This window comes from Streptopelia decaocto (genome assembly GCF_964273445.1).
Source record: "Streptopelia decaocto genome assembly, chromosome: 2".
Taxonomy (NCBI): domain Eukaryota; kingdom Metazoa; phylum Chordata; class Aves; order Columbiformes; family Columbidae; genus Streptopelia; species Streptopelia decaocto.
The window spans coordinates 133,075,644-133,103,261 of NC_138655.1; the positions used below are offsets into that span (position 1 = coordinate 133,075,644).

General features: G+C 37.9%; 1 protein-coding gene across 1 annotated transcript in view; it reads left to right on the forward strand.

The window, feature by feature from the left end:
* AGMO (alkylglycerol monooxygenase) overlaps positions 1–27,618 on the forward strand; it is a 186,176-nt gene that overhangs the window by 18,496 nt on the left and 140,062 nt on the right. The window contains exon 3 of the mRNA XM_082045599.1: positions 1,861–2,012. Coding sequence (XP_081901725.1) covers positions 1,861–2,012 — 152 coding nt within the window. The remainder of the gene's footprint in view (positions 1–1,860; positions 2,013–27,618) is intronic.

Consider the following 27,618-nt stretch of genomic DNA (forward strand, 5'->3'; position numbering starts at 1 on the left):
AGATGGAGTATATGTCCTATTTTAGTTTTGCAGATTCAAGTGTTTTGGGGGCCATACTGTAAACAATATCAAAAATAATGTAGTTGAAAGAAAAAGGAAAAATAAATGCAGGGTTTGGGAAAAAGTACCATTGAGAAGTGGCACTGAGACAAGAATGAGCAGACATGAAGAGAGATATGCACAGAGGCTCTTTTAGCAGATTTCAATGTAAGGTGACGTTCTGGCTGAACTAAAGTGACAGAAAGATGTTGGTCTGTGACAGTCTTTCAGCTGAGGTTTTACAAGGCTGTGACACCCATGTGCAGTTTGTTACTACCTCTGTTGAATTAGTGCCTTGCAGGTATGCCATTTGCACTCTCCATTTGAAGCTCCTTGAATTTGAATCCCTCGGTCTTCCTCCAACCATGTATATGATGTATAGATTCCTAAAATCTTCCACAACTTTGCACATAGGTGTTGTTCTACTGTTAATTCTTTCACCACCCCCACAGAAAAGATACTAGCAGCAAAATGTCTGAGAACTAGATTGTTTTTTTCTGTGTGTAGAGATGGTTCTAATGATAACCTTATTTCTGACTCTTAGGCCTTAAATATTTAAGCTATTGATATATTAACAAAAGGATACGTGTAACCTTCCTACAGGTAGTATCTTTCCCGTGCATTTTTCTGCTTGCTGTTTTTCAGAGGTTGCACCAGTTCAGTTCACAACAGTCTCACAAATATTTTCAGCAGCGCAGCAGAAGAGGGTAACAGGAGGGCGTGTGAGGAAGCTGCTGCAAATCATGCTGTGGTTTGCTCTCTTCTACAAAAATGCCAGTTTAAATATACATCAATCTGCAGCTGAGGTGCCATTTCACAGCTACCTCAACCAGTTGTCCCTTGGGCCACCCCAGTGCCCATGGCCTCTCATCTCTCTCACACTGGGGTTAACACTTCCCCATCTGTCCAAAAACTTGCCCAGCAAAAGTGAAGCAATTTGTTTGGAGACAGCTCAGCCTCCGAATCAGTGAAATGAGATGGGAGGTACTGGGACACTGAGGGGAGGCTGTGACTGTGGCAACCCAAATTTGCATTAACCTAAACAGCTGTGTGGAGTTACTGCTGGATCTGGTCTGCTCATCCCAGAGCTACTTTCTTTCTCCTTCTTCTGGTCTCAGTACTGACCTGTGTTAGGTCAGGGGTAGCTGCTCACTCCCTGTAGTCCAAGAACTCGGCAGCAATAAAAGCTGCCGTCTGATGGCTTTCCTGCCTTTGCAAAATCATTATTTATTTCTCCCCCTTTCTGGCAATCCTGCCGTTCCTCTCAACCAATTGCCCTTTCTCTTGTTTTCAGAGGTGCTGGGCTTTGTCTCCTCCTGCTGCGTTTATCCTCTTTTAAAGTGAAGCGATATGCTGAGCAGATTGAAATTTCACTGCTCCCTAAAGTCCTGTCACCTTCCACACCCTTCCTTACAATGGAAATAGTCAAGGTGTTTTAATGTCATACATTAGTGTCTGAGCATAATTTCTCCTATACTTCAGACACTTGTTAGTTAGGGAGGACAGGTTTCTTCCAGACTCAGAGCAGGACCACACAGCACAGGCAGAGCCCAGGCTGCAGCCTTCCAGCATGCCTGATGCCATAACATGGGTGGTGAGTGGGTGAGGGCTGCTTTTAAAAACCTCATTCACCTCGAGCAAAGGTTCCACTGAAGTCAATAGTAGTGTTACTTGACAAAGGTCGCAGAACTTGGAGACTGGTTCTATGTCTTACAAAAAGGGTCACATCTGATAAATGGGAAAAAAATAATATATAGTAAAAAGGTTTTTTAATTAAAGTTGACAAAATTATCCATAAAACTTTTTTGATCTCTTTTTCAGTGTTTTATTCAGAAGTGTTGACTTAATTAGTTATATCTACATATGGAATAACTACAGACTCTTTGAACTACCCTGGGACTCGCCATGGACATGGTATTTGACACTTGTGGGAGTGGACTTTGCATACTACTGCTTTCATCGCATAAGCCATGGTAAGAGTTAATGAGTTTTTAATGTATTAAAAAAATATATATATTAATTATTTATTTTTAAAAAATTAGATTTCTATACATAATCAACTCTAAGCATATATAGCCACTATTATTTCCAATAATTAGGACAGAATCACTTTACTTTGAGCATGGAAAACAGCTTATACATCATACTATCTACAATAAATGCAATTTTGTGAAAAGAGGGAGTATCATTTTGATAGCAGTACCACAGCAAGTGTGGTGTATGACAGGAAAATATTAGGAAGTGCATAAAAATTTAGGGTTAGTGTCCCTATATGCCTGTATGAAAAACACAGCATAGTACAGATAACTATTTCAGAAGAACCTCATGGATATATAAAATGGAGGGCAGTAAAAAGCAAGGTGGACAAAATAATGACAGTCACTGCTTAGCTGGTAAATGAATAAAAATGTTCTATACTTTATATGTATATGCATCTAGATACACATATATAAATAAGATATTTAAGAAATCCTGTCTCCAATTAACACTTGACTATGTAAATGTGAGCCTTGTCTTGTTCTTTTTTTTCTTGGAAGTAGCTTTTAACTTTACTCACTGTTACACATGAGAGAGAAAAAGCACAGTTTAGAAAGCTTTTAGCTTTTATGTATTGTAACAACAGAGCCCATGTAAATCATGCCAGTCATTTCTGTACATATCTATTGTGAAGATGTAATAGTATTGATCTCCATGTATCTGATTTGTTACATATTTCTGTTTTATAGTGACAACATATTTTTGCTCTAGCCTTTTATATCCTATCTGAAAATGCAATAACGCTTTCTATCAGTCCTAATTTTCGGCCTGATCTAAACTCTGTAGCAATGAAATAAGAATCTTCTTGTTGTTTGAAAGACTTTGGACTGGGCTTCTCAAGGCAGAGTGCCCACGGTTCGCAGAAGCTATGGGATCCAGTAGCGATAGTTTATGTAAAGTGCTTTTGGAAAGCAAAAATGTTTTGATGCTGCCAATAGGTTAGCGGAATATATGGAAGTAGGTAAGCAAGGAGCCTGAGCTGCTGCGGGGAGTGGGAGGGAGGAAGGGTCCCTCCCAGGTGGGGATGGCGGGCGGGTGGGGGTGAGAACAATGCAGGGTGGGTGCAGGGGGACAACAATGGTGTGGGGGGCCAGGGCTGGCAGGGGGACAGGGCGGGAGGCGAGGAAGCGGGGGAGCTGGAACAATGCGGTGAGGGGACATCGCAGCCGGGAGCTGGGAGCCCTGCGTGGGTGTACGCGGGACTGGGAATACACTTCGCAAACAATGACATTAACAGTGCTGGCAGGGCTACAGCCTCAGGCTGAGAACTGGACCAGGGCGGGAGGCTATTCTTACGTTTAAAATAAAAATAATTGCCTTCAAGTGTTAGAAAATCACTAGCCTCGCAGTGCTTTCCCGGGAGCCAGTGGTAAAATTCCCACTGGCAGAGAAGGGAGCAGGGTCAGCTCTGTGCTCTCTAAAGCAATTGCACGTATTTCTGTTCCTGCAGCAACTTTGCGTTTATTGTCGTCTGTTTTTCTATATTTTGAGAGGAACACTGGGATTGCACACTTTGAAATTAATCACTCTAGTAGTTTTAGAATTAAAATTCAAACCAATTCTGTCTACATGTAATGGATTCGAGGAAACTGCATAATAAAATGCTGCTCTTGTCTCAAGAAGGTCAGCGCTGAGCAGTTCTATAAATGTTAATTTACTCTTCTTCAGGTTACAGAAATATTATTTGCAGTTAGGTCTGTGCTGCTCAGCAGGGAACTGATGCACTGTTAGAGAAAATCACTCTAGATGGTGATTTTTAACTCAACCAACACTCTCTTCTCTAGTCAAGTAATGATTAAATCTGTAGCGCAGCAACACAGCTGTGACAGTCGACTTCTTCGGAAGGTGGTAAGGAAATTTAAGTGTAGGAGATGCTTTTTCAAAAGTAAAATGTAAACTCCTGAAAAACACCTTTGCACTTTGAGAAGTCAGGGCACTGAACAGTCTCTGGTGTAAGTGGACAAAACTCACCCTTGCACTTGAAAGTGACAGGGCTGGTGATTCAGGCTTGGATCCTAGAGTGAAGTTAAAAATTAATAGCACATGTATATCCCAGGAAATTCAAGCTGTGTGGGCTTATGTGTGGGGATGTAAATAATAGCACTGTTTCAAACTGGAAAACTAAAATTCAGATACATTTTGCAATTGTTTCTTAATACTGAATATAATTTTGATACAAAGTAATCATCATCATCATATGGCTTTTCCTGCCTTCAAGCAATAATTTGATAACTCAAACCACTGGCTTTTTATCACCTTATTTCATATTATCGATGAGATAATTGGATTCTGCATTCTGCTATTTGAAGAAATAGCCTGCATCATTGGAGATTTTTGAGTTTCTTCTGTAGCAGAGACTCTACTATACAATATCAAGTTTTTACCCAGCACTTTGGAAGCTATTTTTTCCTCTTCACTATACGTGTGTAATAGCTATTATCATAAACTTGAGTTAGACAGCAACAAGAGGAAGTATTTTTAGGTGTGATCTCATTTTGCAAAGGATAGAGTTATTCTAAGTATGTGCTTGTATTTTCCATTGTTTGCAGTAGCCACTAAAAAGTTAGAAAATAAAGTGTTTCACCACTTATTCCAGCATTCTTCTGGGCCTGATCCAAAAGCCATGGCAGTCAATGGAAGTACTTTGTTAAGCACTGCTTTTTCTCCTGGCATTTTAATGAATTTGTAAATCAGTGTAACTTTTCCCTTTGTTTCAGTACTCTACTACTAAAGAAAGTGAGCTTTAAAATCACAAGTCTTATTTTAATTTTTTTTTCAGGGAAGAATGTGTGTGGGTTTGGGGGTTTTTAACAGATATTTTAATCTGGTGTATATGGATTACTCGGCAAGTTTCCTCTCCAGGTGCAGAATCCTTGCAGAGTTACTCCCACTAGAAGGGGGGATTCGGGGGTCCCAGAGCAGCGTGAGCTGCGGTGCAGCACACCCCTCCCTGCGCCCCGGCCTCGCCGAGCCTCCTGCTGCAGACATATGACAACGGCAGTAAGGAATTTGGAGGCTCTGTAAACTAATTTCTTCAGCAGCCACACCTTTTAATCAGGGGAGGAAATCTGGAGACTTCCAGATCCCTGCAAAAACAAGAGGGAAGGGCTCGTGCAGAGCCCAGGTCCCATCTGTGGGGTAGTGGGGTTTCATGGCCAACTTGGGTGTGGGGGGCTCTGCTGAGCCCCAGGACACCCCTGGGCTGAGCAGTGCCCTCGCAGCGACTGTGGACTCAACCCCACATGCCAACGGGGACAGTGAAATGCCTGTCCTCTGAGGAAGGGAGTAGTTGTTAATCTGTGTTTCCCAGGGGGTTGTGTCCTGCAGAGCAGTGTGGTTTTCTGTCAGCCGGGGGACCCTCCTCTCCTCTTCCATGCCCTGGAAGAAGCTGTCCAAGTCTGACAGCCAGCAGGTTTAGAGAGCCTGTCTCTTTTTAACAGCAGTTTCCAACACCTCTTCTTTTGTTCTCCTTAGCTGCTGGGGAATTTCCATTGCTTCAGTGTCCCTCACCTCAAACAACCTGGGAGAAGCGAGTTTCCTTCGGCAGGGCCAACCTCCGCAGCAGCTGCATTGTTCTGCTGGGGCCACTGCAGCCCATGCCGGCTGCTCGCCCTCATTGTCCGCTGGCCGTTTCCAGCTGCCCTGCGGGATACGTGACACGGTCCCTGTCAGCGATGGGCCGAGCCAATATGAGCTGATGGTTTGAGTTATGTGCAGAGGTCGTAAAATAGACCTCAACTGATAAGTATATCCTCAGCAGATTCCCCAGCTGCTACATAAAATTTTAAGTTAGTGGTGTGTCTCTTAATAATTCTGAGTTTATTTATGGATGAGGAATAAGCCTTCTACTATACCAGGTGTATTCTGGAGCAACAACGTTTGAGCTTCTCAGATTCTCCCACCCCGCAGGACTGACCTTTTTCGCCAAGGCCAGCTTCTGAAGGGCCAGAGGACAAAGGAGAAAACCTGAAAACTCACTTCAGCTTTGTCCCTCAAAAGGCCGTGCTTAAGATCTGTAGCAAAATATCTCAACTGAGGATTTTGAGGAGCCTTTCTTCCTAAGATTTTCAGTAATTGGAAGCTTTGTGACCTTTTAATCTCCTGTTTTGTAGAATTTTTCTAAAAAATGGGGGTTTCTCTTAGCCATGAATTACATTGCTTCTGGCTCTTCTCCAAGTAAGTGTCTTTTGTTACTGTTTCATAGAACAATTTCTTCAGCAGCAGAGCTGACTTCAGGTGTTTCTGGATGCTCTTTACTACATGATGCTGCAGTTTACCACCCACTCAGTTCTGATAAAAACCTCCTGCATGGAGACTATGTGAATAAGCTCACTGAAATAGTCCATATTAAAAAACAGGGTTGTGTTGGGTTTCTTTCTTAAACAATCCAACTCAGTTCAGTACTCATGGGCCCAGTTTAGCCAGTGGTTAAGGACATAAGCAACATAAACCAGATTTGCTAGCACAGAATCTATGGGATAACTGGAGACTTCAGAGGGAGCAGAGAGGATTTTCTGGGTCAGGAGAGAGCACAGGCAGGTAACTCACTCTTTTTTAAGGAACCAGAGTGGATATATTGGGGCAGGTAGTGTCCCAAGATTCATTACATTAAAATGACTGAAATGGGCAGCAGTAAAACATAGTCCTGTTCTTTCTGCTAATTATGTACGTAGTCTGCAATAATAATCCTAATATGTTATCACCTTTGATGCCACTACAATGCTATGTTCACTGTTTAATGAAAATATGAGTTTGACCTTGCAAGCTTGTTAAAGGAGAAGACAGCAGGGCTCAAAGTCTCTTCAGCATCTACATTTACCACTAGTTTTTTGGAGGGTATATTGGAATCATATGATCATGCTATCTTTATTTATCTGACCCATTCCTGCCTTTGAAGTGGTTCTTTCATCTGCATTTTATAATGTACTTGTCTGAAGTCACTATATTAGAATGGACTTGTTAAGTAGCTTTTATATTAAGAATTGATAGTATATTGAAATGATTTTGGATTTAAAGGATTTCAGATTTATGGGAAATTCATTATAATAAAATGATGTCTGACTTTTGTTATTGGGAACATGGTTGGAGACACAAGGTTTCATTTCAGGAAAATCTGTATTCCCCTAGGGATGCAGTAAATGACAATGCTCTTTTACATGCCAAAGGCTCTATTTGGGGGGCAGGAGCGGAGAGTTGGGTGGTGGTGTTTTTTCAGGCTTGCCCTTGCATGTGGGAAAATCGCACTGTTTACCTGACTAGAAATTTAGTACCATATTGATTATCCAGTATGAAACAAATTTAATTCCACCCATTGAAAGAAAACTTTGGGAACTGTCAAGTAACTGAAGGAAGCTCTGCTCTTTTTCTTGTCACAACTTGTGTTGATTGCAAAGGGAATTGATACCCAGTGATTAAGAGAAAAATATTCTCTTCTTGTGAATTTTAGAGAAAACATTTTTTGCCATTCTGTCAGTTGTTTTTTATTATTTTTAAACAGACTTGGGAGAGCAGGATATTAAAATGCTGACTCTGCTTGCCTCACAAAAATAGCAAAAGCAATAGCTGGTTGTTGTATTTTCTGTTCTATCTTTTGATTGATTCTAGCCTAATACCTGCAGACAGCATAACATGAATTGAAAATAAATAGAGAATTCATGTGATTATGATTCATTCCCTGCCTTCCAACTCCACTGTAAATAAACTACATCATTTGTTATTTCTATACACTTGTTTTTATAACTGTATCTTTTCAGAAGTAAGAGGTCCTCCTTTACGATGTGTCAGTTAATTTTCTGAGTGGACACTGAATAGACCACTGTCAATATTAGCAAACCAAAATGTTGCCATTCCTTCTGATATTTAAATGTAAATTTTGGTTGAAAAAGTTCTCCTGAAAACTACCTCAGCTGCAATGAGGCATCCTGACATGGAGTGGTCGAGGGTCCCATAAAATTATAGGAGCCTGCTTGTATTGTTTTCAAGTTGTTATTGTTCATAATAAGTTCCTGTTGTTTGAAAGACCAGTTTCTTGTATACTGGCAAGAATAATGTCCTGATATGAGGTGAGGTTGACTCATTTATTCTGTTAAATTTATTGTGGCACATGCAGATGTCATAAACCTCCTTCTGTTTTACTTTAGAAGCTGTGAGGCAATAAGTGACTTTTTGAAAAATCTCAATAACCCGAGGAGTTTAGAAGATGGGAATATGAGGAAATTGACTAGAGAGTTTTTATTTCATTTTAATTTCTGAGTATCCAAAAGACATGTACGGGTAAATAGATTTTCTAAACACGTGATATGCCAGAGATTATTAAGAATGATGGTAATAACAAGTCCACCAACAGTCTGGATATCAGGCAAAGTGATCACCTGTGGATTTTTGGCTCTTCAGAACTGCTATAGGATGCACTCCAGAGTGGGAATATGATGTAGTGGAAGGCAGGACGTGGCTGACGGCTACAGGCAAGGAACTAAACTCTCTGGTCTGTGTTCAACTAATCCAAGAAGACATAAGTGACTTGCCTTTGCATGATGGAAGGCTATCAGGAGAAAAGTCATTATACACTTGCCACGATTCTTGTAGGTTTTCTATAAATATCTTGTAATTGCTTTTCTTTGCCATATGATACTGGGAGAAATGGGCCTCTGTGCTTGTTATGAATTAGGCCTTGATATGAGTATAAAAGCTATCCTTTTCATTTTTATGATGCCAGAGACAATGCATCTTTTAAACGTCATGAAATATGTATTCATGAAAGCGTGAGCTGACATTATTATGACACAATTTTTATACCAAATATTCAGGTGGAAATTCTATCTCCAGTCATCACTGTTTATCTTTTATCAAGCTCCCACCATGAAGAGATCTGGCAAGCTCCCCAGTACAAAATGAAAAAGAAACCATATTACTCCATTTTCCTTGTTAGTCATCTTTTCATATGGTTGGGAAAGGGGCCAGCACAAGGTTAGTACTCCTCTTAAGTATTGCTCAAATCCTGCTTTGAGGATTTACATAATATATTGGCCTTCTCGAGGCTCTATATAAAGACATGCTTTAACTAGGGGTACCTATGGGTATCTGGAGGGTAAAATCTCATCTTTTTTCTACCTGCAGCACCTATGTTGTCCCAGAGTGCAGACTGGGCAAAAAGCTCCAGATCTGCTTGCACAAAAGCAAGTTTGTAACATGCTTTTACAATAAAACACTAGAAAACAGAAAAGAAAGAAATATTCAAAGCCATGGGGAAAATCTCTGTTCTTTTTCATCTGAATTTTTCTTTAAGGTGGTAAAACCTAAACTTTCTGAAGCTTGAAATGAATTCCAAAAGTCATTTGGGAAATTACTCTCTTCTGAGATCCCCAGGAAATGTACACAACCTGTGGCTTAAACGAGAGGTTGTAATGAAGAAACCAATGCGTTGCACATGTGGATGTTGCAATTACTCCTGATTATGAAGTTAACCTGATAGAAGTGCCACTGTGCATGAACAACTGCAGACAGTTTCTTATGGGATGAAGTGGGAGAAGAAAGTTTGCTATAAGTTTGCGTGAGTTGACCATTCAAAAAGACAGTGGTCTTCATACATTCCTATCCTTGGCTAGTGCTGCCCTCTAGTCTGTGTGTGTGCATTTTAAGGAGGGAAAAGAAAAATATCTTTTTTTAGTCTGAGTGGAGACATGAGTATGAAAGCTTCTAACTCACTGTGCAGGGAAACGGTTCATTTGACATACTTTTCCAAGTGTGCTGCTGAAAACCAATGAAATGGTGCATAACACTTCTACTGCTTAAGGTATTATAGAACATAAAGTAAAATGTGAATTATCCAAGTTTTTAAGTGAACCTTTTGCAGTTAGTGAGTGTGGGAGAGGAGAAACTAGTTCTTCTGCAACAGTTTGAAAATTTTATTTTTATGGGGTTTTATCTGAAAAAAGGTTTGACATAGTTCTATTATATACAGTATTTGACCTCCTAAATGTTATAGAACCACCTTTAATCAGGTGAATTCATACTTTGAGGTGAGAGACGTTATGTTTGGAAGTTCAGCTACTTGCTCAAGGAAGCCAGTCCAGCTACATGTGTCTTCTCTTCCTTTTTTGTTTCTGTCTTGAACTTTGAATATGTATCTTAGGCTAGAAATATATTTAGAGTAAGTGAAGACCACCAAAGAATATATAATCTTGATCTAATTTTAAGCCCTGTTACTTACTTCAGCTAAAGGCTTCTTACTAAATTAGAGAGAAATGGAAAAATGCTCACTAATATCTATTTCCTGAGTGAGTAGCACACAAATCACTTGATCCAGACTCATTTTAAACCTCATTTTAAACACACTTCTTTCCTAAACCAATTGAAATTACTTTGGAGATGCTACCTGTCTGTTTCTGACACAGCAGCTTTACACACTGTCTTGCTTTTTCCTGGGCTGGAGGGATGTACGAAGAAGGGCAAAGTTCATTTTTATGTGCCCTCTGTGTTTTGCCAATCTGCTGAAATCAGCAATGAAAGGTGCTAAATGTAACAACAGTTTTTAATTTGCGATATGAAAATGTGATTGTAAGGAATTAGATTTAGAGTAAAAGCACACATCATATAATTCATCAAACAGCAGCAGTGGTAATATTTTTTGTCACTAAGTTTTAAAGTAGAAGCAGAGGCCTAGAGAAATAAAAGGCATTGTTAAAACAGATGGCCCATCGAGATGCTTGTGCTTTTTCTGTTACAAAAAGAAGTTGTTTTTCTCCTGCTGTTCTAATAAAAATTGCCTGGTCATTATTGCTCTGTTTGTCAGTCTTTATAGTTTTAGCATGGAGAAAGAATTGCGCAGAAAGCTCTCTCTGCTCTGAAGCAGCTTAGCTAACGGGCATTATGAAGACCTATAGTACTTCGCAATTTCAAATAGGTATTTTGAAATTTCTTTTCAAACTCTGCAGAATTTAGCTTTGGAGCACCTTCTCAGTCTACCTGCAGGGAAAGGTAAGGTGGCTCCTGGGGCACGTAAGCGGTACAGTGAATGCAAAGCAAGGATATGGACCCTGCTGTCCTCCCGGGGAGATGGGCCACTCTGAAGGGCTTGGGCTCATACTTCTTTCCTCAGCAGGACATTGCTAAAAACTCTCATTTCTGTATTAGGACCCAGGATATATCAGAAATATCATTGTTATTTCCATTTCTTCCAAGGAGGCAAGCTCTTTATGCAAATTTTTCCATAATTTAAATACAGCTTTCCAGTGTGTTTCCATCAATACATGCGTATTTTATAAATGCATACATAAGGAGAGAAGAGTTCTTTTAAAATTATATTTGGTATCAGCTTATGTGACTGTCTGAATATTTCCAAGTGTGTACAATTGATCATTTCGGAATTAGCTAAAATTAGAAAAAGAAAAACAACAGAAAAGATTATCCATTGCTAATTGCACCCTCAGGTTTTACTGACTGCTGTGAACTCCTTACAATGAATAGGTGCATGATTATTTACAAATTTGGAAAGGTTGTTGTTTATTTTGCTATAAGTAAGAAATTTAAATGACTTTTTAAAGCAGACTAAAAGTGCATTCCACCCCAACCCCCAAATGGCAAGCTGTTCCCCAGGATATTACTCAGATTTCTAGAAGCTGGATGTCTGTAATAGTTTTCCTTGCTTGCTAAAAATCTAGTGAGGCCATTACCATTTAAAATAGTTTATTATACATTTCAAGATAGGCAATTAACATTTAAAATGTGTTTGGAGCAGACAAAACATTATTGTATCTGGACAATGTTCTTTGCATGTATGTTTCCTTCAATGCATCTTTATTGCCTTAATTAAAGTATTTAAACTGCCAAAAATGCTTTTTGAGTGCAGGAATGGCAATTTTTTCCACATCATGCTCTATCTAAATTGGTAGCATACTAGTGGAAGATATAACTTAATAAAAATGACTGATTTTTTTTTTTTTGCCTTAGTTTTCTCTTTTGTAGTTAAGATTATCAGTAAATAGTTTTTTTTCCGTTACTTCCCCCAGCCAAGATATTTAAATAATTTACAGTACTTCTCAATGTTATTTTCTCAAGAATCAGTAATTATGGAACCTGAAAAATTTGTGAAGGTTAAATATTTTGCAAATAAAATTACCTTTTTGATAATAACAATGAAGATAGAACATAAACATCCTGTTGCAAGATATGTACAGTGTTCTTACGTACTAATCTGTGTGAAACAAAGATATCCTAAATAAGAGACACTCATCTATTATTATGGTATTCATCACTGGATTCTGCAAAGCGCTTGGATTTATCACTGGATGTTAACCTCTGGGCGACTTATTTTGATGGCTAAATGGAAACTGAAAATTTATTTCTGTTGCTGGTAAACAAAAATTGTGAATATTCAAATAATATTGGTGTGTATTGGTATGTATGCATGGGGAAGTGCAAGGTTTTGTAGGGTCCAGGAGAATGACTCTTGATTCTACCTAGTTTTTAACTTTCCAGAAACTCTGACAAACTTTTATTCTGAAAAAAAACCAAACACATGATCATGCTTAGCATCTCTGATGAAGAAAAGTAAGCAGCAGTCATTAGGCAGACTATCAGTAAAACAGAGGGGGCATTGCTTCAGAAAATGTAGAGTAATCCAAGCACAGGACCTTGTAAAACATGGATGAGATTTTTCCATTGTTAACTTTAATAAAATTAGGAGAATTCTTTTCTATTTAATGAACATACATCACAAATGTCATTGTTGTTCTAAGAATACCTTGCCGTATTGTCGTTTTAAGTTCAGCAGTGACAAAGCTATTGCTAACTATAAAAAGGGAAGTTCAGACTCACAGGTTGTAGTAAGTGTGGCATGGGACATGTTTTCACAAGGAGTCATTTCAGAAATCAATTATATAATTTTCATGCTTTCCATCAACTAGAAACTGGGCTATTAAATTGAGACAAAACCAAGTATGAGGTGTTTGGTTTTTGTTGTTTTTTTTTTTTTTTTAATTATTTTTATTTCACAGCACAGTGATGTAAGGAATGTATATCCTTTATATGAGTACCATGTACTTGACATGCTTTTATGTTTTCGTTTATTTTCTTTTAAATGACATGTGGATGCTGAGATCCTAAAAAGTTTGTAGTTGTAAAAATAAAATCTTCCTTTTTTTTTCAGTAAGGTAACTTATAGTGCGTTACAGAAATAAAAATAGGAGGAGTTTTTCACCCCAAACTGTCTTTTAATTTTATATAGTTTTGACTGGAAATTACCTTCTGTTTCAAAGAAGAAATAAAATAAAGAAGAAAAAAAGCCAAGAAACTGCTCCTGAGCAGTTTGTTGCCTCGAAGTGATGTGAGGCAGGAAGAAGCAAACCTTTCAAAGCCAACTCTCAAGTCTTTCCCACTCTGTTTGTCTTTGCTCTTCTTCTGATCTTTCTTGTCCCCTCATTCTAACATGTTTTTTTTTTTAATTATAGATGTTGGCTTGGTACTTAAAAATGTATTTTTATTTGTTGATTTAAGGTTAAAAAAAATCTAAAAGTATTACAGAGAAATGTAGAGTTAAGTATGCAGGCTTGTTATATCATTAACAGCTTCCCTTGTACCATATGGTTAGAATGAATCTGAGTCATGAATGCTTTGCAGCATTCATAGGGGACAAATGGCAGCGTGCAAAGTGCCCACAGTGCACATATGAAATGAATTCATACTAAATGATAAAATTTTAAGAAGCCATAACAATTCATTTTTGCTCTTTTGTCTTTAAATATGGCTATGATTTTTTAGTTAACCTCTCTTCGAAGAGCACTTCAAATTCACTAAGAGTTAAGCAGGAAAGTGTGAAGCTGGTTCAAAGAAATAACAAAGGAGAAGTGAATGCAACCTCAGCTAAACAGCAGACTTAAAAAAAACCTCATTGCATAATTTGAATTCTTTATTTCTTGTCCAAAACAATTTGCTAAACAATTTCAGATTGGATACCAGGATGGTGATTTGGAAAATTTGAAGTCAGCAGTAGCTTTAAATTACTGAATAATAAGAAAAACTAAACTCAGAGTTAGGTAGATTAAGAAATGATTGACATTTTCCTTTTTAAAATATGTATCTTTGGTAATAACATTTGAGTCTCAGAGTGTTTGTGTTGTGTTTTTTTTCCCCACTTAACTTGGAAAGTGTTTTCAAAAGGATATGAGTTTCAATGTGCCCTTCTGTAAAATAGGGGAAGGATGGCACAGGCAGATGAAGAGACTTCCCTAGAACAGTGGCAGAGCAATGGACAGGGGTGAGCTCCTCCGGCTGATGCTTTCAGTCCAGAGGCAGTGCCTCCACCACAACAATTCTGCAAGTGAAGGGTTTTTTGGTTTGGTGTTTTTGTTTTTTTGTTTGGTTTTTTTTTTTTTTTTTGTTGGTTGGTTGGTCGGTTGGCTTTTTAAGGCTTATTTTGTATTTTAAGTTAATTGATACAAATACTGTTTCATGACTATCCCAAATCTGAAGTTTAATTGGCCTAAGTTTTGCTATATAGTTTATTCACAAATCAATCTGTATTCTTACTTGTGATTTGAGTGTTTTTTTGGTTTTTTTTCTGGATGTATGTAGCACTTAAAAAAAAAAAAAAAGCTGTTTAAAGATGTAGAATATTTTGCATGCATTGCAGATATGACCTTGTAATAAATACAATTGCATATGTATGCTCCCTGTGGCTACAGAAGTACATATTCACGGAATAATAACCACAGTCAAAGGAATCCAGACTGCTTATTTTTGTACTTACTGATATCCCAGGGAAAAAAGGTAAAACACAGTTTATAAAACCTGGACAAAAGAAGGATGTAACTTTTTTTTGTACTCCCTTGGGCTGAATCTCAGCTGAAATAACTGACAGTTTTTGGACTTAGTGAAGGAAATGATGAGTGAAGATAAATATCCAGATGTTTGCTGGCCAGATGTGCAAGGTTACATTGTGGAAGGCATGAATACTCTACCTGTGTCTTCTGAGAAGGAAGTTGTAAATAGTAAACATGCTAAATTTTTCTTTCTACAGTTTGGAGGAATAAAAGAGGGAGCTTCAAAGTAAAAGTCTTTGTTTTGCCTTCAATCTAGTGTGTTAAGAACAAATGCAGGTAGCACATGCAAATTTGCACAGCATACAAGTGGGATTTTTTTTAATGGCCATTATGTCCGCGTGGCTAACTTAACACTCTTTGTGCATTGTTTTTAGTTTTGGGGAGATGCAGCTTATGGAACTGTCTTAATTTTCCAGCAGTAGGAAATAGGTGTGTCAAGTCATTGAAAGCTTCCTATTTTCTGTTCCCATGTTTCAAGCAGCTTATTTACAACAACAAAAATTTTAAACCTTGACTTTTTCCCCTCTTTCCCCCGCCTACGCTAAGTCTCTCCCTTTCCCACCTAACATACAGATCTGCTTCTTTTCAAATAAATTGTTGGAAGCGGCTGCCTGCTCATACAGCAGCACAGCCCATCTCAGCTTGTGCTTGCTCTCAAACTTGGGAAGAGGAAAGAAAAGTCTTGTTAAAGTCAAGTAAATAACTTAGCTGCTAGGCAGTAGGAAAAATATTGGATTTGATTGTGTATTATTCCCACATGAGTGAGATATATTTAAAATTGAAAAGGAAACCAGCTCCCTTAAAACTTAAAGGGACAGACTTTAAAAAATTGGCAGCCAATTTTTCCCTATAATTGTGCTTAATGTGGAAGGGATTTTCCTCTGCTGATGAGGGATAAGAGGGTCTTGCCACCAGTCTCACAGTGAGGCAGAGGAGGCCCCTTCCAGCATGTAGATGTTGTTACTGGCCAGATCTTTCTCTCCCTCCTCAGGCTAAAGGTCTCCCATGGCCTTCAGGGCCCTGGAGAGGCGGCTGAGGGCTGGAGCCTGCCCTAGTGCATGGGAGGTGGTGAACTCATTTATGTGAACTCCCTACTCCTTTGGGAGCTCTGAACAAGCATGGCAAGGGTGAAACATGTTTTTTTGGTGTGTTTTGTTTTGTTTTCCCTAAATTTTTTTTTTTAAAAAAAGGGGGTTATCCTTTCTCCAGGGCAGGCAGTGTTGCAGCATTTTCCAGAATTGAGAACTCCCTTAAATGGCATGGCCTGTAATTTTAAATGGAAACAGCCTTGAAGTGTTTTTGTTTGCTGTGCTTACCTAGACGACTTGTTGTGTTCCCATTCTGCTAGTGTGTAAACATTAGAAAACATAATAACCATATAATTACAGAAGTCCAGTCCATTCCTCCCTAGAAAATGTAAAGAGCTTCGAGAAATCCTTGTCTCAAAGACAAAGGCTGTCCAATGCCAAATTTCTTCAATGACTTACTCATTTCTTTCTAGTTGTATATGAGAACAAATAGGCTCTGGAGCATGACCTGAAAATCGGCCATGCAAGCATGTAGAAATAGCTTGTTTCAGTTTCAGCATAATCCTCCTAACTGCATCAGGTGCTTAGGACAAGGGAAGACATTGAAAGGTGCAAAGAAAGTGTAGAGGTATCAGATGCAGTACTTGCTGTCACGAGTCTTTGCAGATAGAGGGGGAAAGGGAACGGTTAAGAAGAGAGAACAAGGAAGAGTCATGGAGAGTGACTACAAAGAAGTGATTACAGAAGTGGTATAATCCTGCTCCTGAGAGTTCATTCCTGATCCTGGGGCAGCTGCTGCTCCGCTTGAGGAGAGAATAAATTGCCAGGTGCTTGGAACCTGCCCTGGTCCAGGTGCTTGGAACCTGCCCTGGTCCACCACTGGTTGTGGTGGGCCCTGCAAACCTGGACGAGCTGGGGGTCTGGACCTGCCACCCACCTGCTCTTCCCACTCATGGCTGCAGTTCTCTCGAGCAGGTGGAGGGAGGGGAGACTGGACTGACAAAACACGTAGCTCAGACTTGCTAGTCAAATTTTTTTTTCAAGCATGTCATGGTGGTTTATCTGTGCGTGTGTTGCCAGTGTTGCCAGGTCTTGCAGTATTGTTGCCTGTCTCAATCCTCAATAACTTTTTGCTTGTAGTATTGCTTTTGAAATAATTATTAGATTATTTTTCTTTGACTTTGACATCTGTGCCTATAGCCCACGTGTGCTTCTCCCTCCCTCCCCCCAACGCCCCCTGCATCTTAAGAGGAGTGAAATAATTTTTGTAATAGTGGAAGGGGTCTAGATTACAGCAACTGAAGGACTTAGAGAAATTCCAGCTATCCCAACAATAACTGTATAGAAGGATAAGACTGAAACAGGCAAAGCTGGGTACATTCAGATAGGAAAGTGCTCTGCATCCGCCTGTGCGAGGGGGATGTGGAAGCTCTGCTGGATGTGGGGGAGAGTGTGGGGAGGGCAGAGGAATGTGACAGAAAGCAGTAGGCACTGGGGAGGCGCGGAGGAATGTATGTGGAGTCAGAATGAGTTTAGGAGGCGTGGTCTGAGGAAATTTATGATGGATAGGTTTATGGCTACTGCATGACAAAGTTGAGGGATAAAGTCCTGTCCCACAGAAGACTGCAGAAGTTTTTGCCTTTAATTGCAAAGTGAGAATTTGCACCAAAAGTGAAGGAAAGTCCTCTTTTTGTATGGGGCACTAAGAAATCCCGTGATTTTGTATACCACTAAAGTGAAATTTTGCCATAAAGCTAGGACAGCCCTCTCTAGTCTGCTGAAAATACTCCAGTTACTCCCCAATTAGTTATGCTTCAAAAGCTCACGGTTTTCAAGTGAATATAATGATTTTTCAATGTGTAGAAACTGCAATAGTAGTTTTTAATGGATGAGTTGGGTAAAATTGTCCTCTGCTCTCTGCTATGAAGGAAAAGGCAATGGCAAGTGCTGGAGGACTATAATTGTATGTATGTTATGTACGTATATTGTATATATATATTTTTTAGAGGTATCTAAAATTTTTCATTTGCTTATGTTCAATAAATGCTATGTTAATATTTTTAGATACATACAGCTTTATATCTATTATCGAGTAATACAAGCATCCCTTGAGAGGTGCACTACTGAGTGTTAATATAGTTGTTGAAAAGTTTCACACATTTTTTTAGTTGGGAATAATATCCAATATGTAGTGTCTTTTTGTGTGAGGCTAGAGCACAACATTTTACACATTAATCAAAATAATTCACAGAGCTTACTTCATCTTCCACTCTAGGAGGATATGGTTACTACACAAATAACTTTAGGACAGGAAGTAAGAATAATACTGTAATTAACTGAAATTACAGGGGAACTTAGGTAGTCAGAATGTAATTATGCAAGTCAGAACTCAGTCAGGAAACAGGATTAACTTTCCTGTTCTTTTGAAAAATGCCAGATGATTGCTAATATTTATAAATGGTTTTTACACATCAACTGAATGATGATGCCTGTGACAGAGGAGCTGCCTTTAAAATTATGCTAAGCAGTTGGTTCCTCTCTGAATCAGTGATAAAGATGCTTCCTCTAGAAGCAGATGTTAAATTTCCTTCTTGCAAGATAGATTTCCTTGACAGTGTCGCATCCAAACATTGGCCCAATCTTTATTAGTTTGTCAAGACTGATTTGATTGCAGTATATCCAAGGTCGAACTGAAAATGACTGGGTAAAACTAGTTTATTTAACAAAAGAGCAAAACCAAAACACCCTCCCCCCCCCCCCCCCCCTCCCCCCCCCCCCCGCAACGTGCATGTTCTATGTTATGATACAGGAAAGTTCACTGATACAGGAAAGTTCAGCATGGAAGGTACCAGTTCAATAGTGACATGCACAGTTATCTCTAACTTCCAAACAATTACAAGACCCCTCTGAACTTTAGCACAAATTTTTCATATAACCTGTATCCTTGCTGAAAGTGCTTACCATGTGATTCAGTAGTAGCACAATAGAAATAACTATGCCAGAAGAAACAGAAAACAGAAGTAACTACTATGTCTTGTCAATTAAAATCCAAATGCAGGGAATGGGATTCAGTTCAGGAAGAAATTCACTGTATCTGTGGTTTGCTCCAAAGAGAACTTCGGAATCCTAATTGAAACCAAAGTATTTCATCCCCCAGGTCTGATTCAGGTGAATGCTGTATTGGCAGCGGCTCTGAATGCTGAACATTAACAAGGTCCAATCACCCACAATGTAGTCATACTGTATATTATCGATTCCCTTGCCACTTGCCACAAGAACTTTAATTGTAAATCTGTGGTTATTCTTCAGGCAAATAATGCATTTAACCTTTGATTATTTTATTTTTTTTTAATTGTGTTTGCAGTACATGTAGGGATTTAAAAATTGAATCACTGACTACTATGTTAATCTTTGAAATGGCTTACAGTCATTAGCTATTTTGAGAATGAGATTTAATTTAAAGTAAAAATTCTTTTTTTTTTCCTTCAAAATTTCTTTTATATCCATAACTGTGAATAATTCTTAATTCTCTATGATCTACTAGGTTGGCGCACTACATTTACAATATGATGACCATTAAATGTGTTGTTTTGTAAAAGATATTATACTGCTTACAATTTAGTGTAAAATACTTATTTAGAATACTGTAATGTAACACTTCAAGAATATTACTCTCAATGCAAACTAAAATTGTTAATTCTACACCTAATTTTACCACATTGACTGAGTAAGTTTACAGGGTAAAATCACAATAAACTCTATGGTCCCTTCATGATCTTGGCAGATCTGTTCTGGTTTTGACATGTATATTTGTGTGAAAATAAGATTTTAGTAAGTGGTATTGCTTACATTAGATGCCTAAGTGCCAGTCTTTCTGATCAAATAGCAGCTTGTACTCCAGGGCTGAGATGTGACAGTGCTGTATCTTCCTTTAAGGAAAGCTAACTGAAAGTTTACTTCTGTCTTTTTGGTGTCCCATAGTAGAAAACAGATCAGCAGGGAGATACAAAATGTTAATCCTTCATACTTACTAAAGCATGTCCGACATCATGAGCACAATTCTGCAGTATTTGTTAAGGAAAGAATTGCCAAGACTGTAAAGAAAATGTTTTTGCAGGAAGCCTTACTTTGTCTTGACATTTATGTGAAGACACAATTCGCCATGAACATTTTACTCTTCCTCTTCCTTCAGAGAATAATGAAAGGAGCCTATTCATCCCAGTCTCTTGGCGTTTTTGTGGAAAAATAATAGTTCAACTGCATAGGCCCACTCCTCATCTGAAATATGAGTAAGCCCAGGAACTGGAGTGATCTGTGCCCACTGCATATTTCTACCAAGACGCTGGACTGTTGCCATTGTTAATAATGTTGAACCTAAAATCAGCATCCACAAATGAAAGAAACAGATAAAAATACTTATAAAACACTTATAGTATAAATATACCTAAGATCATGTTAGAAAAAATATGTAGGATAACTGTTTATTATTACACTAGGTTTTAAAATATTGATGCTCAGAAATGGCCTTCTCTCATTTTGTAGCTGGGAAATATTCCTCTGGGAGCAATGGCAGGATGTTTTCTGTTAACCTCATTTTTTTAACTAGAAAAGGAAAACCTTTTCTAGCCAATTTTTTCTTTTTTTTTTTTTTTTTTTCCTCTGTAACTGGGTAATAAACTTGTATCTAAAAAACCACTTGCTAGAAAGTGCTGTTATCTATTTAAAATTTACGGAAACACTGTAGTTTAATGGCACAATAACTAATGCTCAATTATAGAGGAATTCCTCCGGAAGAACAAGTCATGACTGCAAGTGCCAAATAAATCTGGTGGTGTGACATGGATAGTAAAATTTCATAACAATAGTAATCTGAGGGTTATGTTTTCAAAGCAGATTGTGTTGATAGTACTACAGCTGACCTGGCTATGTTTGATTTGGTGTGTATGTGAGGTATAGTGCTGCTAAAATATTGAGGATTGAACAGGGTGACTCACTGTATGAGTGAAGAGTCATGAAGTTATTATCAAGGATAGTACCTTTTTAAAAAAAAAAAATAAAAATTATATCATGGCTGTTGAGTTCTCAAAAGCCTGTGTCTTTCCTCAGATTGGTACCCCAAACTGTAGTTTTATAACCCAAATACGTGACTGTCAAAATAAAGAAAAACACTTTCGTAATGCCCTATGAGGAAAATATTTTAAAATTGATGGGGAGAGAGAAAAGAGGAGAACCTTATTCAAAATTGGACTATTACTATATAGAATGAATTTAAAAAAATGAATCACTACAGGCAGTCTCCAGATAGTTAGACATAATAAATAGGAGAGGGGTTGCAACTTGACTGCTACTGTGACTTGCAAGACTGCTGCTATGACTAGTATTGGAGTTGACAGGGAAACATGTAAAATTTTTAGATTTAAAATACCTTCAGCTTCCATGTCCTTGTGCTATTCCATTTATTATTGCTATTTTTTTCCACTAATGATTCTTAAATCTTAAGGAATGAATCCTAATATTCTCAGATAAGGTATCTATGTTTAAGTGCTTGTATTTTTACTAACACATTAAGTAGAACAATGTATTACTCGTTTTATTCTTTTAGACAAATTTAAAGGACTTTCTGTTGCTGAAAATCACTACAAACCTGCAGCAAAGTTTTACAGCTCCTGTTTTGATACTTGTTAAAATATTTGTTTTTAAGATTTGAGAAAATATTGCAAACCTCTATTACTGTTAACGATTAAAGTTAATTTTTTTCTCAAACATTCTGGAAAAAATGCATGGGTGAATTTCTTAAATAAGTCTATTCTTCATTTATGTTCTGGAAATATGATGAAGATCTGATGTCTTCTTACAATTTCAGATTTCCAATTAAATAAGACAGTCCTGGCAACTGAAGACAAATTTTTAAATAAGTAAGATGAATTGCTTTTAGGACTATTTTTTTTTTCTCAGATGAGAGGGTTTCCATTGTTTGCATTTAATAAGTGAATCAAAACCTTTAATTTTCTAGTTGACTGAAGCAATTTGGTAAGGTTTTGTATGAGCATGATTTGCAACACTGTAAATTCCATACAGGGTGCATAAAAATAAAATTATTATTCATCTTTAAGAAGCTGAAGAAATGAAAGACTCAGAAATTCATTTGACACGTTCTTAGTGAATATAGGTGATGTAAGAAGCATAAATAACAATAGTGTCTCAGAAGTTACTCATCATTTGTTTGCTGGAAACATTAATTCCACAGCATAGCATAGGGAGTAATTACTAGAGCAAATGGTTATTTTGCAGTGTCTTGGGTGTGGAGATGGCACTGGCATTTTTGAAAGAACGTGTAGAATTAAGTGTTGTTTGACTTACAATTTATATAATGTTTAATCATATATTCATTTTAAATAAGTAATCACTCTATAGCAATACAGTATCAAGTACCAAAACCTAGATTTTAAAATTCTAGGTATCAAAATTAATTATCGATGTATGTAAGTCTATGGAAATAGCATCTTTTTGAGATGTGACTCCACAAAGCTCATGTTGAAACATTTCTGTTTTAGCTGAGAGAGTGTGTGTGTGTTTGTTGGTGAGGATTGCAGTTCGTGTCTGTTTGAGAGCCTGATACATTAGGACCATAGTGGAGTAGCTCTTCCTAGCTCTACGGATAAAATGAAAAACGTTTCCATTGTGCAGAGTTCCCATCCCTTTGGAAGATTAGGTGACCTAAGGAAAAAGTACAAACATAGCTGACTTTGTGGTGGAGAAAGAAACAGGCGTGGCAAAGAAAGGGCTGAATTTCTTAAGAAGTTTACCTTACTCCTTTGGTCAAGAGATAGTGAATATTGCAAGGTGTGGACTGAGGGCAGTTGCTGCTGTTGCCTGGGAAATTAAGGGGTCACTTGGATTGGAACCTCCTCTACGTGTAGAAAAGGTCAGCGGAAATGTTGCTGGAGATGTGCTGAAGCTCCGGCACTTCCCTCCTGGCATAGAAGGGAGGGCCTTTCCCTTACTGCGCTGGGACTTGTAATGCACTTTACATCCAGCCGTGGCGGAGGAAGTATGGAAAAGTCATCTTTGCAGGAAGAAATGTTTTTGAACCTGTGCACATCTAATGGATGGCTATTTTTGTATGTTCATAACATTATAAATATATGGAATATTTTCTGGTTTAAAATATTTTCAGAAGACAAATGAAAAACTTTAGACGCTATGAGGGGTGAGGCTGCTAGGGTGACAGAATGTATGGCTTCTTATAGGTATGTCTTTAAAACTGTGTCAACTTTTGAATGATGAACAAATTCTGATAGTCAATGTCCTGAAAACTTGAGGGCATCTCTCTGATTTTCTCTGTATCTATTAACTTCTTCAGCTGTTACTAAATTACAAAACTGTTGATTCATACATATAAAAACATAACAATAAATAATGCCTAAAGATGCTAGTAGATAATATGCCTGCCATAGCTTTTAATGCCATGTTCAATACAATTTAAAATTGTAATTAATTTTAAAATAGGAAACATTTTTAAAAATTATGTTGGTGATATCTTCAATATGAAGATATCTAGAACCAGAACCAGAGCTTTCCATTTGATATCCCAAAGTGAATTGTCAGTCACATTTTCAGGTCTTATCTTGGACAATCATGGACGTCTGAGTCACTAGGTTCTCTTTTTTGGTGCGATAACTTGTAAACTGAGACAGATCAGTTCACTTAGATAAGCCAAAATTTGATCAGTAGAATTTTCTGATTCATTGGATTGATCCCATGAGGTGATCCTGAGTCCATATGAAAATTAAAGGAAAATAAATAGGTTTGTGTTTGACCTGACCACCAATTTCCGGTATATTTTTTTTAAAAAGCTTGGATTCAAGGGAGAACATAGTACTACTTTCTAAGGTCTGCAGGTAAGAACCTAAGGAATACTTTTTCACCTGAGAGACTGAAGAGCATTATATTTTCTAGAATAGCTGTATTCTGTAGTAATTGTTCTTGTGGAAATAACTGCTGCTCATGGCGATGTCCTTAGTCTAGATGATTTATTTCTGATAGCCATGAAAAAAAAAAAAACCCTAAGAGAGCTCATTGCAAACTCTAAGATTATTCTGACAAAGCAGGATTAGTTTGTGTTACATTTTGCTGGCTTGGTTTGCTGTATGAAAAAGAGCTATTTGCAAGTTATTCATAGCTTTAGTAATTCTACCCAACCTGCAATCACCTGGGAAAGTTTTCACACTCGGTGACTTTTACCTCATATTAAAGCGTATTGAAGCAGGAATTAGTCTGTCCAGCAAGGACACATAGAGTGTATGCACCCTCTGAAAGCATATCGTGCTGGCTGCTGTTTCATTACCTATAGAAGAGCTTAACTGTGGATTATGAGAGGAACATACCTTAAAGCAGCTTTCAGTATTTGTATTGCACAGAATGATGATTAAGTTTTTGGGAATGGTTTTAGTTAATGATGAAAGATACATAATTTCTAATATTTTCTGTGCAAAGGTAAGCATGATTCGAAAATTTATAGTTTTATAAAAACATTTTTGTATGTGTGAAATTACTCAAAAGAGAAAAAAAATATGGTATTTTACAGTGTGCTATTTCACTGCTGCCACGTTCTGACTCAGTAGCAACATATGCACATATTTTTGAATGAAAGACTTTTCCAGTTACTCAGGGTTCAGAATTAATTTATTATGAAATACTTAAGAGCCATTAATGTTCTCTTTCAGCAAAATAACAGCTTTGTGGGGGGATCGGTGTTCGTTCAACTTGTTTCCTTGCTGTTAAATTTGTCCATCATGTGAAAGATTGTTTCATTGATCTACTTTGCTACCTGTCAAAAGAAAGGCAGCAAATTCTTGTATAAGATAGGTTAACCCCCACTTCTATACACCGTAAACAGATATGGCAGGGACAAAACCTTCATTCCCTCTGTCTTATTAGAATTTGGAAGCAGTAGTCTTTAGTTTAATAAAGGCCCTGCCTTCCAGCTGGATTTGTGAAGGGAAATGCTCCCACACAGAGTTGATTTAAACTAATGTTTCTTTTATGTGAACATGTTATACCTATCTAGACCTTATGGCACTCGATACAGTGAATGCAGTCCACTAGTCATCAGTATTTTATGAAAGTGAACAATTTAGTCTGTGATGTCTCAATAGCCTGTCATATTACAAGCTTCTATTCATCATTTAGATAATTTGCATTGTATAGTGCTCGTGGTTTCATGTTGTTGATTTCTATATTCACTTTAAAACTTGATTTAAATTCCTTCTGCCTTTTGCAGTACATTAGCAATAAATGCTTCTTGCACATTGTTCAGTTTATAGCAGAGAATATTACTTTTTTATTGGTAATTGCACAGCAGATCATTATGTGGTGGAAAAAAATCCATTCTTTTCCTAAGGCATAAAACCAAGTTCCTGTCTGTTTTGCGGATGTTAAAAATCCCTTGACACTCAAAGAAGAAGAGTGGGAGTATTAACTCTCAGGAACCCTTGGCTGAGTATCCATGAAAAGAGTCTTTCTCCTCCCAGCACAGGGGACTGAGCTTGTTAGGAATGCTTACTGTGAAAGAAACACTTTATATAATCTTAATAAATAAAATAAATTTAAGAGCATTTTGTTAAGCAGGACGAGGGCAATGGGAACAAGTTCAACTTTTTATGTTATTAAGAAATACACAGAGTAGGACAGATTATCTGAGGATTTGTCCAGGCTTCTAAGCATGAGCTGCTTTGGGAAAAATGACTGTAAAACTAATTTTTCCTACCTATTTTTAATATTTGATAACTTCAGTGGGAAAAAAAAAAAGTAATTTTTTTCCCTCCTCCAAAAATATATACGCTATAAATAGCCACCCCACTTGCACTGTAAAGGTCATAAGGGTGACCCTTGAAACTAACTTTTAAGATGGTAGCAAAGAATCTCTTAATTATTAGAAATGACAGGAGTTACTCAGGGTGACTACTCTACACACTCAAATAATATTAGTGACTGGCACATAAAAATAAAGAGTCTTTCACTGTGTAGTCAGAGTCTCTATAATGCTTTTATTAGTTCTCCTTGCAAAGTTTTTACAGATTTTGCAGATTCACAAACTTTTCTGAGTATGTAGATGTATAACCCCACAAGCTGCAAGAGTCAAGGCTTTAGAAACCTGCTGTGGTTCCTGAAGGTGTGGGTTATCTCGGCTCACACAGGTCTGGCAGATAGCAGGAGACGGGGCTACCGTGCCGGGGGGAATTGCTGGCTGCCCTGGCTCGAGCCGAGGGCTTTGTGTGTGCCGGTTGTTAAGACAAACAGGGAAAGCGAGTGCCAAGAGAGACCGCCCTGCGGAGCTGTGGGTAGATGTTATTATTTTTAAGAAGAAGCCCTCTGGTGATATAACAGGGCTGACCCTGTTAGCGGAGGCTTCATAAATCTTTCTCAAGTGAAAGTTCCTGGCCGCGCAGGTTGGAGGGCAGACAAAAGAATCAAAAGATCCAGGATGTGAAGTCTCTGTACTGTACATGTGAGGGCTGCCTATGGGACTCTGCAATAACACAACAATAGCCAAGATTGCAAGGCACAGCTTCAGTTCACTGCCTGCTTTCAACTGCTTCTAATAACAGTTTTAATTTTGGATTCCTTACAACATTCTGCATAAAATCTTAAAGCTGTAAGAATTCTTTAATTTTGTTTTGTTTTGTTTTCTAAAAAAACGGTGGAATCTCAGCTTAGAAAACTCTAATTTCTCTCAGCAATATAGTAATAATTAAAGAAGGTAATTAGAATAGAAAACATAAAAAGATAAAGTGGCTAGGATATAAATGTGTTTGATTCACTTTGAATTTCCACATATTTGTCATGCTGTGATGAAAAGAACTTCGTATAATGTATTATCTATCAGGCTACAGGAGACATTTTTATCTTGTTATCATCTGCTAATAATTTGAGTTGAATGCTTTGCAGTACAGGACCTTCTGGAAGCTGAATGAAGAAGGCTCCTTGGAGCACACTGATGACATGCCAGTCTCACAGTCCAGAATGAAACTAAGAAACTTTCTTTGTGGTTAATACTTGCACCTGTTCAAACATGATATATGTATATGGAATATACATAGCCTCTCTTACTCCATCAGTACTGAAGCTGCGGGCCTTGGTGTTTGCCAGCTGTGTATTGGTGACCCTGCAAATGGAATAGACACTTTTCAGGTCCAAAAATCACAAGACTTTTTGCTATTTGAGCTAACTGAGCTTACAGTAGGAGTTAGGTGGTTTTGCATCACTGCAGGTATTAGAGATGACATAATCCCTAATTCTGGGCTGTACCTGAAGCTTTTCTTTTATCCTTCTGTGTAGTTGTGCATGAACAGTTGGAAATTAGTTGTGTTACCCTGGAATCCACATTTCTTGTGCAAGAAGAAAGGGAAGGGCAGAGAATTGAAAGGGAAATATTTAGACAAGTATGCAGGGCCACCTTTAAGGCCATTTGAATTGAGTAGGGAGACTCAGGTTTTTCCACTTGGAACTGGGACAGGAGCAGAATGCATGTTGGTAGAGTTTATGTGCTGTAGTATTTCTAGGGCAAGTTTTCCTTTCTTTATTTGCTATTTTAACATTTCAGCATACCATCATTCCCCCAAGTGGAAAATTTACATGAGGTGAAACATAATGAAAACAAACGAGCAAATCTTGATTGGCTTTGCAATTTACGT